General features: G+C 45.0%; 1 protein-coding gene across 1 annotated transcript in view; it reads left to right on the top strand.

The window, feature by feature from the left end:
• HSPG2 (heparan sulfate proteoglycan 2) overlaps positions 1-12409 on the top strand; it is a 428317-nt gene that overhangs the window by 108840 nt on the left and 307068 nt on the right. The window contains 2 exon segments of the mRNA XM_030222172.1: positions 7838-7976; positions 11239-11406. Coding sequence (XP_030078032.1) covers positions 7838-7976; positions 11239-11406 — 307 coding nt within the window.

The following is a 12409-nucleotide window of genomic DNA, read 5'->3' as shown; positions in this document are numbered from 1 at the left end:
TGAAGTAGTCCTGTGCCCTTAGCAGAGAAACACCCCCAAAACATAACATTTCCACCTCCATGCTTGACAGTGGGGACGGTGTTCTTTGGGTCATAGGCAGCATTTCTCTTCCTCCAAACACGGCGAGTTGAGTTCATGCCAAAGAGCTCAATTTTTGTCTCATCTGACCACAGCACCTTCTCCCAATCACTCTCGGCATCATCCAGGTGTTCACTGGCAAACTTCAGACGGGCCGTCACATGTGCCTTCCGGAGCAGGGGGACCTTGCGGGCACTGCAGGATTGCAATCCGTTATGTCGTAATGTGTTACCAATGGTTTTCGTGGTGACAGTGGTCCCAGCTGCCTTGAGATCATTGACAAGTTCCCCCCTTGTAGTTGTAGGCTGATTTCTAACCTTCCTCATGATCAAGGATACCCCACGAGGTGAGATTTTGCGTGGAGCCCCAGATCTTTGTCGATTGACAGTCATTTTGTACTTCTTCCATTTTCTTACTATGGCACCAACAGTTGTCTCCTTCTCGCCCAGCGTCTTACTGATGGTTTTGTAGCCCATTCCAGCCTTGTGCAGGTGTATGATCTTGTCCCTGACATCCTTAGACAGCTCCTTGCTCTTGGCCATTTTGTAGAGGTTAGAGTCTGACTGATTCACTGAGTCTGTGGACAGGTGTCTTTCATACAGGTGACCATTGCCGACAGCTGTCTGTCATGCAGGTAACGAGTTGATTTGGAGCATCTACCTGGTCTGTAGGGGCCAGATCTCTTACTGGTTGGTGGGGGATCAAATACTTATTTCCCTCTGCAGAATGCAAATAAATTCATATACTTTCCACAATGTGATTTTCCGGATTTAATTTGTGATGTGCTATCTCTCACTGTTACCAATAACCTACCCTTCAATTATGGGCTGCTCATGTCTTTGTCAGTGGGCACACTTACAAAATCAGCAAGGGATCAAATACTTATTTCCCCCACTGTATTAGAACTTGCTCCTCTAAATACCTTTGCTGGCAAGCACAGGATCTTATCAGTTAATTTTCCTTCTTTGAGAGGGGGGCACGGGAGAATCAAATAAAAGAATTTTGTCCTGAATGACTTGTCTTGCTGCTTTTTGGCAGAATTCGCTTCCACTGGATGTTAAGCATGAAATCCAACAATATACAGTTTAGAAGGAAATTAAAACCATATGTATTTCACAAATTTGTAATAAATTCGTTTAGATCTGATTTATGTTATGTATCTTTTACTCTTTGTCTTTGCTTGTGTTCTGCTAGTTTCTTATTTGTAAACCACATCGTACCAGACTTATTGGGTAATGGTGCTCAATAAGAACTGATTGGATTGGATTGTAATAAGTTCTGCAGGGGGAAATGGTCTCACTTTGTGTAAAGGGAGCAGCTGGTCAGCAATTGGGGAGTTGAAAGATGGTGGAGTTGGAAAGCTGGTGAATTTATGCAACTTCCCCCATCTACCCGTTTCTCAGTCGGTGGAATTCTTTGCCTCGCACTGATCGTGCTTTAAGTTTTGTCCCTTTTAAAGAGGCTTTAAAAATGTATGCCCGGCACCGGGGGGAGGGGGGGGGAGGGTCTCTCTCTCTCGCTCCTGTTCCTGACGGGACCTGAGTGATCGCATCCCAACAGGAGCAGAAAAGAGAAAACTCCGGTGCCAGACCCCCCCTGGAGGACCCGGAGCTTCCTCCAGTGCTGCTCTTCTGCCCATTGCTTCCTACTACTACTACTTGACATTTCTAGAGCGCTACTAGGGTTACGCAGTGCTGTACAGTTTAATAAAGAAGGACGGTCCCTGCTCAAAGGAGCTTACAATCTAAAGGACGGAATGTCAAGTTGGGGCAGTCTAGATTCCTGAATAGATGAATAATGGTTAGGTGCCGAAGGCGACATTGAAGAGGTGGGCTTTGAGCAAGGATTTGAAGATGGGCAGGGAGGGGGCCTGAGGGTGATATGTGTATATCGGTCCAGGCGGAAGATAAGACGTGCAGCAGGAGCATGCCCTGAGAAGAAAAGCAGCCACAGGGGCAGGCAGTCAGTTCTGGAGGAAAGCGTCTTCTGTTGGCGGGGCTTCAAGATCCCCACCAGCCAAGGTATTTTAATCCTGTTGCGGCAGTGATCAGGGGGCAGCAGAGGCAGATGATTGGGAGGGTGGCGGCCCTGGTTCAGTCTCTCAGTGGCCCTGTTCTGGTCTTGTGACCGAGTCCCAGCTCCTCCTGTCTCCCTCTCCTGTAGGTTTGTGGGTTTTTTTTGTTTGTTTGTTTGTTTTTAAAGACGCTACTCTTTCTTGCTATATTTTCAGCTTTTTCCTGGTCTGCCTGATCTTGATATGTCTGGTGGCTCTCTCCTATCGATTATGGAGTTCTTTTCTGTGGTGATTTTAGACTGTAAACCACTTGGACCTTATTTTCGAAAGGCGTTACAGCAAGCTTTTAAAATAAACGATGAACCCTCTCTGAGCACTTCCAAACAAAATGCTTTGGTGATCTTCAGTCCATATCGACTCGCTTTCTTTCCTGTTCTGGGTTTTAAAGTGTCCTGTAAATTTGACAGTGTAATGATGTTAATAGGTTTGCCTGATTGGTAGGTTCATGTCTGTTATGTGGTACAGTAAATCTTTGTTCTAAGAGCCATATCGGGTTTTTTCCGTGCGTGGGAAATAGAATTGGAGCACCATATTATCTTGCCAAAAATAAAAGGAGAAATGATATAGCTAAAGCTCTTTTGGCCACCCTCGGTGCTCATTTACACTAGACTACCATGATGTCACAGATCCTAAATGTCTGGCCTCCTACTACCTTGGGGGTAAATTTCTGAAGGATTTTCTGCATCTAACTCTTGTTTTATGTGCTGAAAAAGCTCATGTTACGTTGTGTATATTAATGTAGACTGTGCACAGGCAGAACCAGGTTTGGGTTGTGATATTTATACAGGTTTTATCCACCTATAGAAAACGGTCACATATTTACATCATGGGAGCAGGTGCACAGCATTTCTGTACTGTTGGGGCTTATAAAGGCACATAGAAACATGACGGCAGATAAAGGCCATATGCCCCATCCAGTCTGCCCATCCTCTGTAACCCCTAATTCTTCCTGTTCCTAAGCGATCCCACATGCTTATCCCATGAACAGTCCTCGACTCCACCACCTCCACCGGGAGACCATTCCACGCCTCCACCACCCTTTCTGTATAATAGTACTTCCTTAGGTTACTCCTAAGCCTATTCCCTCTTATCTTTGTCAAATGCCCCCTCATTCCAGAGCTCAATGTTTCCTATGTATAATTTGGGTCAGTGTAAGAATATTACGTGTCCTAGGTGAACATTTTTTAAATCCTTCGTTCTCCCCCCCCCCCAAAAAAAAAAGCCTTTTGAGCCACAATCCAGCATCTCGCCACTCCTCTGTTCCCCTTTCCCCCCCCCCCCCCCCAATATTCTGGCATCTTCCTGTTCCCAGCCCCATCTTCTTTCCTGTCCCCTCCCTCTTGGTAGTCCAGCATATCTCGCATGTCTCCCCTCCCCACACCTGGAGGTCCAGCTACAGAATGACATGGGGACAAAGTTTGTCCCTGCCCCATCCCCGTGGGCTCTGTCCTCATCTGCAGAAGCCTCAAGCACTTATGATTTTATATTTTAATCTTTTTATTAAAGTATAAAAGGAACAATATTCTGTACAACTGTTGTTTATAAATCACAAATAGAAAACAGTAACAACGAGCAATTATAATAACCCCCCCACACCACCCTCTACCCTTCCAATCCCAACAGTAGCTGACTTCTGTTACCCCAAGGAACCCTGTTAAAAATGTTTAGGGATACAAAATACAACCCTCGCTGTATGCCTTAGCAGGGGAGAAATATGCCCTATGAAACACTTATGATTTTTTAATCTGTGGATGAATAAGAAGTCATCAACAATCTCAGGATTCAGTCTAGCTCTCCTGTCTTCCACAGTCCTTCCTGCAATAGAAAATGTCTTCTCAGAAGATGTGCTGGTAGCAGGAATGCGCAGGTTCCCCTGTGAAATATTTGCCAGTTGTGACCTGCACATTTGCTTGTTTTTCCAAAAAAAATCAAAACATCATCGTCTGCATCACTCGAACATATATATAATTGTCCAATTCATTAACAGCCTTCAAAGTAGAGAATGACATGGGGACAAAGTTTGTCCCCATCCCTGCAAGCTCTGTCCCTGAGTCATTCTGTAGGTCCAGTGTCTTCCCTTTCTCCTCCCTCTCCTTTGTGGCTGTGCCAGGGCCACAGTGGGTGGAGCAGGAGGGACGAGCAGGCAAGCTGGCAGCTAAGCAACCAACATGGGGCTTTAGCATGTGTGCACTGAAGGCTGCCATACCCCTGTCTGCATCAGGATGGCCTGGGACCTAGCAGGCCTTCGGTATATACATATGACGAGGCCTGGTACTTCCTTATTTTGCTGCTGGCTTGCCTGCTCTTCTCTGTGTTCCACCCACCACTGATTGGTAGAAGGAATTTAATGTTTGACCAAGCTGCCCTCCCTCCTAAATCTTGACGATCTAGGTAACTGCCCATTTCGTCTAATGGAAGTGTGACCCTGTATAAAATAGGTACTTTTAGCCTTACCAAAGCGTGTAGTTTGGTGTTGAATTGTTAAATGTATTGCGATAAAGCTTGTAATTCATATGAGCCTGGCTGCTGGGTTGATTTGTCCTTATTAAGAATGGGTGTGTAGGGTTGGAGGTGGAGGTGGGCTAGGGGAAGAGGGTAGAGGCAGAGAGCTTATAAAAACATGTTCTAATATTTGTTTATTGTTTCTTCTAACTTGATGAAGAGTTTTTTTTTCTATTGTACATGTTGATGTTGGTATTAATTACTATTCTTGACTATAACTTCATGTTGCTTTTTTTTTTGCTAATAAAAATTAATTACAAAAAAATTAGATTCTTTATTGGGCTTTTCACATAGGTGCTCTGTTATAAAATTAGCCACCATATCTCTTCCGTGCTTGCTTTCATTCTGTTAATAGTTTTGGCACCCATGACCTCTGCCGAGGGTCTGGTCCTGCTGTGCTCCACTCACTCAGTGAAAAGGTAGTTTCTCATGTTCCTTTTACATCTCCTTCCCTCCGGATTCAACCAATAACCCCTCATCCTGGAACAGTCTATGGAAAAGAATTACTTCAGTCCTGCTAGAGTTTTGATTGTTAAAGATGTTTCCCAGATTCCTCAGTTTTTGTGGGCCACACCTCAAAAGGACATAAACAAGCTGGACTTGGTCCAGAGAGCAGCTACTGAAATGGTCAATGGTCTTTATAAAGCCTATGGAGACAGACTTGAAGATCTAAATATGTATTTGTGGAAAAAAAGCCGGGGGGGGGGGGAGGGGGAGATATATAAGATATTTAAATACTTCTAAGGCATAAATGCAGAGGAGGTGGGCCTCTCTCATGGGAAAAAGAGCTCTGGAATGAGAGGTCATAGGATGAGGGTGAAACGGGTTAGGTACAGGAGTACATAAACATAGTCTAAGGCAGGGTCGTAGCTACGTGGGGCTACGGGGGCATGGGCCCCCACAGATTAAGCCCTGGCCCCCTCTACATTCCCCCCCCCCCAGCCGCTGCCCCCGCCCCGCATCAGGTACCTTGTTTGCTGGCGGGGGGTCCCCAACCCCCGCCAGCCAAAGAGTCTTCTTCAGCGCTGGTTGACTCCGGCGCCTTCGTTGTGTGATAATCTGTTTCTGACGCCTTACATCCTGCACGGGGCATACGTGCAGGACGTGCACGGTGCAGGACGTCAGGAGTTCGAAACAGATCATCACACAGCGAAGGCGCCAGAGTCGACCGGCACTGAAGAAGACTCTTCGGCTGGCAGGGGTTAGGGACCCCCACCAGCAAACAAGGTACCCGATGCGGCATCGGGGCGGGTGGTGGTGGCGACGGCAGGGGGGGGTTGCAGTTGCGGCGACAGGGGGGGGGTCGGCGGCTAAACAGTGCCCCCCCACCTCGGGCTCTGGCCCCCCCATCCCGCCAAGGTCTGGCTACACCCCTGGTCTAGGGAAATATTTCTTTACCGAAAGGATGATGAATGTATGGAACAACCTCTTTGTAGAGGTAGTGAAGATAAACTATGAATTCAAGAAAGCATGGGACAAGTAAAGAAGGTCTCTGAGGGAGACAAGGGCATTGTAGAGCTTAGTAGTTGGTATGGATGGGCAGACTGGATAAACAGTATGGTCGTTATCTGACATCTTTTTCCCTTTTTATTTTTTAAATTTGAATGAATTTTGCATATTGTGGGTACAAACAGTGAATTTTTGATCATGCTAAGTAACACTTTATTTGAAGATATAAAAATTTGCATGCCTTACCTCCATAGTATGCATATTCATTGTGGATATCCTGAAAGCCTGACTGGCTGGGTGTGTCTCAGGGACTGGGTTGAGAATCCATCTTGAATCTCTACATATAAGGCCTATAATGCAGTTCATGCTCCATCTTAGTCCCTTCTTTGAACTGTCCTCCGCTCTTGAAATTACGTGTATGATACTAAGTTTAGCGGTGATAGATTTCAGGACCATTAAGTTCCTTTTGTGGGTCTTTCTTACTGGGTAATCTGAATGGAGGAGAGCTACCTTCCTAAATTCAGGCCTGGGTGGATAAAGTGGCTGTTATAACCCTATAACCCTAACCCAGGGGTAGGCAACTCCGGTCTTCGAGAGCCCGCAGGCAGGTCAGGTTTTCAGGATATCCACAATGAATATGCATGAACTTGATTTGCATACACTGCCTCCATGGTATGCAAATCTATCTCCTGCATATTCATTGTGGATATCCTGAAAACCTGACCTGCCTGCGGCTCTTGAGGACCAGAGTTGCCTACCCCTGCCCTAAACCCCCCCCCCCCCCCGTACCGGGCAGAGGAGATGGGCTGTGTGTGTCTTTATCCGCCATCATCTACTATGTTGGAATGGGATGATGACATTCTGGCACACACTAGCGAGACACAAATTGATACAATGTTCGCATCTGGAAATCATGAAAGGACTCTTCCGGTTTCAGTCACTGGCTTAGATAATTATTTCAGTATGTGTGAAAATTAAAAAAAAAAAATCACAGCCCAAAAACTGCGTTTGTTTGCAAAATCTAAAGTGTCTGGAGGGAATTTCAGCATCAAAGGTAGGAAATGGTGAAGCTGGCCAGCTGCACAATGGTTACATTCTTTGCCAAAATTTGTCAAGCAAATTAATGGACGCGGACACCTTTATTTGCTTGTTTTGCACAAGCGCTAGTGATAACCAATTTCGCACCTCTTTAGCAGTGGGAAACCTGGCCTCTGATATCATCTTGCCTGTGTGTATCACTGTAGAATTGTGGTGGTAGGTGATATCAAATGCCCTCCTTTCACAGACTCCCTGCCCCCTTCTCCAATGTGTTCCATCCACAACTTCCCAGGACAGGCTGCAGAATGAGAGGCATCAGAGAGAGGGTTAGAAGATTGCAATTGCAGGAGCGCTTGCTCATAGGGCGGATCAGGAGAACTGCAGGAGAGCAGACCATCAGATTTCAAACACAACATTCTTGAAGCCAAGCTTTTGAACAGAAGAACTGTGTATGGTTACTGCCTCCCTGTCCTTGCAGGAGGGTGGTTTCTTCTAAGGGCGATAGGAAAATGTTTCCATGCGTTGGGCAGTGGTGACATGATTATCTCAGGTCATGTTGCTAAGGACGTTTCTTGGTGGTTCCTGTACTCCTCTGTGCTGTTTCACTGTGATAGTTTAAGCACTTCTTGTGTTATTTTTTTTTTTTATAGTATTCAAACTTTGACTTACAGTTTGGGTTGGGTTTATGTCCTTCAGGTTGCTTATACCTCAAAGGTTCTGGATGAAGTCTCCTTCCCTGAGGATACAGAGTCAGACGTCCGGTCTCAAAAGCCCAGGTGGGACTATTCTGAGCTATCTGATGATGAGGACCTGCTGGCAGATGAAGCTTCTGGAGGTATGACCGTTAGAGCCTCATAGGCCATGTATATACAGTACATGGGGTGGAATCTATGGGACATGATCTGAGGAGTAGGGTTATCCAAAAGAAACAATGAGCTGGAGATGCTTATAGCCAAGCTAATGTTTCTTTGTCCAAGAGATCAACCAAGCATAGCTTCCAATGAAATCAAGTCACTTGAGTTTTGTGCACGCATGACATTTCTCTACCGGTATTGTGTTTGGTGCTCGTAAAAGATACATCTCAAGTGACAATGATTGTCACATTTACTCGCTGTACATGTGATTGCTCTGTTTGCCTCCTGACGTAGGCATCGCTGAAACACAGTCCATGTCAAGTCTTTTGACTGAGTAGTGATATGTTCAATAAAGTGACTTGATTTCATTGGAAGTTGTACATGGTTGACCTCTTGGTCTTAGAAACATCAGCTTGGCTATAAGCATCTCTAGCTCACCATTTCTTTTGGTTAACCCTACTCCTTTTTTTTTTTTGTCTACCTACTTTGTGGGGAACCAGTATTTCTGCTGCTTTGCTTTGTGGGATATGATCTAAGTCATGATGTTAAAAAACCCCTTAATCCAGCTTCACACTCGGTTGGGCTGTGATATACGTCCTACCAGGCAGGACACTCCAGAGCTCCTGGTGACTGATGGTGCATTTTACTGTTTCAGAAGAAGGGCGTTTTGAAAGCGTAGCATATTTCCCCAGCTTGCTGGGGATGGCCAATCTTTTTTTTTTTGGAGAAAGATTTTAGAATAGGTGAAATTGAAATAAGCGATGTGCAATTTGTAAATTTTCATCCTTATGGCGATCCTTTGAAGAACAGCACGTAAGATGTACCATGCAGTGGTTCTCTGATGGCAGCCACTGTGGATCCCTAGGAAGTGCCTGCAAAGAGTAGATCCATTCGTTGCTGCTTGTTCCAGGGGTAAGTGGTGACTCTCCCCAAGTCTACGTACTTTTCTCCAGAAACTTGTCCAAAGTGCTTTTAAACCCAGCTATGCTAGAAACCTTGACCACATCCTCAGAAAACTGGTTTGTTCTTTGTCCTGTTTGTTTTACATCTCCTACCTGTTAGTTTTGTGGAGTATCCCCTAGTCCTAATACTACTTGAAGGAGTAAATAATCGGTTCCCTATTTACCTGCTGTGCAACACTCCTGATTTTAAAAAGCTGGTGCCCTAACCTGTTTATATAGTCTTCATAAGGGAGGTGTTCCATCCCCATCATTTTTGTTGCCCTTCTTGGTACCTTTTCTGGTTCCTTTACATCTTTTTTTTTTTTTTTTTTTTTTAATGGGAGCAACAAGACCTACACCCAGTACTCTCAAGGTATAGGTTACACTATGGTTCTGTACAGAGCTGTTATTATGATTGTAGCCTTCTAGATGGCTCCTGCACTCTGGGAAGGCTTTTATCTATCAGACACATGGAGAGATATGGCTTTAGATGACTGACTTATTTTTGAACTAAGGGCTATGGTCCTTGTCACCGTCCAGTGTAGAACCGATACACTGAGAGGGCCCCGGAAGCAGGCTGTTGAATTAGCTCAACAAATTCTGTGACTGCTGAATTGTTGTGTTGTGGCGGACCTCTCACTGGGCCATTGGAATATTTGTTTAATTTTATTAAAGACTTTAGCTATCACTAGCCTGCATATATATATTATTTCCGCTTAATGTTTTTTGTTTCACTTTTTTTTTTTTTGGGGGGGGGGGTTGGATTACTCTTATTTATTCTGACTTGTTAATTTGGATGTTATGCATGTCTTTGCTCACTTGATGAAAGATTGCTTTTTTTTTTTTTAATTTTTATTTTGGAGGCTATATTTAGAGGCATTTTTACTTAGTCTAGTTCTACAAATAATTATTGGCTAGTGTAGTATGGCCTGCTAATGCAAATCTGAGCTCAATTCCTGGGTACAGATCATCCTGCTTGGATCAACTGTGCCTGGGGCCTGCTGCAGAGATGGAGTTCACAGCCCCCCCCCTCCCCCGTTCTCACCTCTCCCCTTCTTTCCTTTGGCAAAGGAAGTACCAGGCCATTGTGTAAGAGCGACACCTACTGGCTGGCTCAAGAACTGCATTGGTGCCAGATTCTACGTAGTATCCATTTTATACCCCTAAGAGTGTTACTGCAGTGGATGAGCTAAAGGAGAGGGTTAAAAACATGGGGACCATCTTGGTTGCGTAGTTAAGAGTTAGGGTCCAAAGTACTGTAGATCCAGTTGGGACAGATTGTAACCGAGCCCAAAGCACAGGATCGGAAAAGCATGCAGTGCTAGCTAGATCCTGCTAAACATAGCTTTGATCTTTTATTTTTTTTTTTTTGGTCCTACTTTTGCTGTTATTCACTGGTCTACTTTCTCTTTTTTTTTTTTTTAGATAGCATGTGTACGTGGGTTTGTTTTTTGTATCTTACACTGTGTATATTTGTGAGGAAGGCAGAAGGTATATATCTCTAAATTATGGTCTCGCTGTTTGTTAAAAAAAAAATCCCCAAATTCAGTCATTTATTTATTTAAAACATTTATAGAGAGCCCTGTCCTACGATTCTAGGCAGTGGGGGTCTATAAATATTGAAAGATCTCACAGTAACCAGGGGGGATGTTATTATTTAGGGCTTTGTGAATATCAAACCAACAAGATAGTATTCACCAAATGTCCTGCTTACGATAGTGTATCAATTGTATCCAACCATCAAGATTATACTCGCTCAATGTCCTATTTATAATATTGTACCTATTTCCATCCCAATGATGATGCAAACCACGCTGAACCCTGAGAAGGGGATATTAGACCTGAATTGAATTGCATTACATTTCAATCTCCACCCTACAGAAACCCAATGCAATAGGCGTAATATGAGTGAACCATGAAACATTGGCTGTTTGTGCTGGGTTCCTACTTTTGGGATGGAGGAGGAGGATCAGAATCTGCCCAGCAAAATCATCATGGTGGTTATGGTTGAGTTTTGGCTTTTTATCCTCTTCCTTCTCCCCTTAAAATGATCATTAGTTTTGGCTGTACAGTAAATCTATAAACCGTTGGTGAATCTTGTCCTGAAAAGAGGGCCTACGGTGGTGAGGGGTGGGAATGGAGGAAAGTGATCTGAGTTTGAGAACCACTGACCTCCATAACACTTGTGCTCTTTTGCTGTTCCTCCCAGCCCTTGTGTTAAAGTGCAGCAGTGAGTTAACCGGCTTCACGGCCTTTGCACTTTTGCTACTGCTGTAACGGTGGCTTTTCTGTGAATTTTCAGATGGTGAGCTTGGCAGCACAGACACAGGCAGTGGAAGAACGCCACCCCCTAAAACGCTGCAAGGAACGCCACCCACCGTAACGCCGAAAGGAACGCCACCCACCGTAACGCCAAAAGGAACGCCACCCACTGTAACGCCCATGTCCACACCAAGTCCCCTTGCTACAGGTACGTACCATTAGGATTTCCTTGGTCAAGTGGGGCCAGGGACCTATTGGAGACCTCAGACTTTGCCAGACAGAATAGCAGGAAAAATTCAGTGCTGTGGAAAGGTTAGACTGTATCAGAATTTCAGCACGTTTACATAGGACGAGTGAAAACACCACACAATAATAATTTTCTGATTGCAGAAAGGCAGTATAGTACAGGTAGGGAGGTATTGAGACTTTGGGGTGGCAACTCATAACTGGGCACCAAAAGTTATGCCCGCTGTGACAGCTTTTGGGTGCCCAGAATACTAGAGTGTGACACCCCGAGCAAGGGTTGGGCGTGGACCAGTGAAATAATACAGCCAGTCAAAGGGGTTGGAACCAAAAATAACTCTTTATTCAAGGGAAAACTCAGGCCTGTTGCTTTCACAGGGCCCGAGATAAAGGGTAGGGAAACTTCTGCAGTTCAATATATTCAGTCTTGGCGGCCTCTGGCGGTAGGCCAAGCACAGTTTGCGACTGTTGGGGTTGCCGCGCCCCAAACACAGCTGATAAGTCCTCGGTTCAGATCTGGCTCTAACCAGACCTCAAAGCAAAACTTATGAAGTTCAATCTTGTAAATCAAATGGCTTACCTCAGCCAGGTTGTGATTATGGAACAATACCTTCCACGTCATATGCTGAGGATTAAAATCTTCTCTCCCTGGGCCTCCTTATCCTCAGCCTGGCTCTTTCTTCTATACTCCCAGGTAAGGGCTCCACCCCTCCTAGCTCACCTCATGCCGGGGTGGGTCTCATGCTCTTAAGGTGATTCAGGCTATTGGAGGGATTGTTCTTAGGGGAGAGGGGCAATGTTCTGTAGCCCCCCCCCCCCCTCACATTGTGCAAGTTGGCACCTACGTGTTTGGGAGACAATGCTGGACGTATTCCTTCACCTGATCAAGTACCACTAAGTATTTATCTCCTTCTTTAAATTCTGGTAATCCTTCAGTGAAACCAATCTGTAATCTAAATCGCGGTCCA

This window comes from Microcaecilia unicolor, chromosome 13, assembly GCF_901765095.1.
Source record: "Microcaecilia unicolor chromosome 13, aMicUni1.1, whole genome shotgun sequence".
Classification (NCBI taxonomy): Eukaryota; Metazoa; Chordata; class Amphibia; order Gymnophiona; family Siphonopidae; genus Microcaecilia; species Microcaecilia unicolor.
Note: the sequence above shows the minus strand (reverse complement) of the source record. Positions and strands in the feature narration are given on the sequence as shown.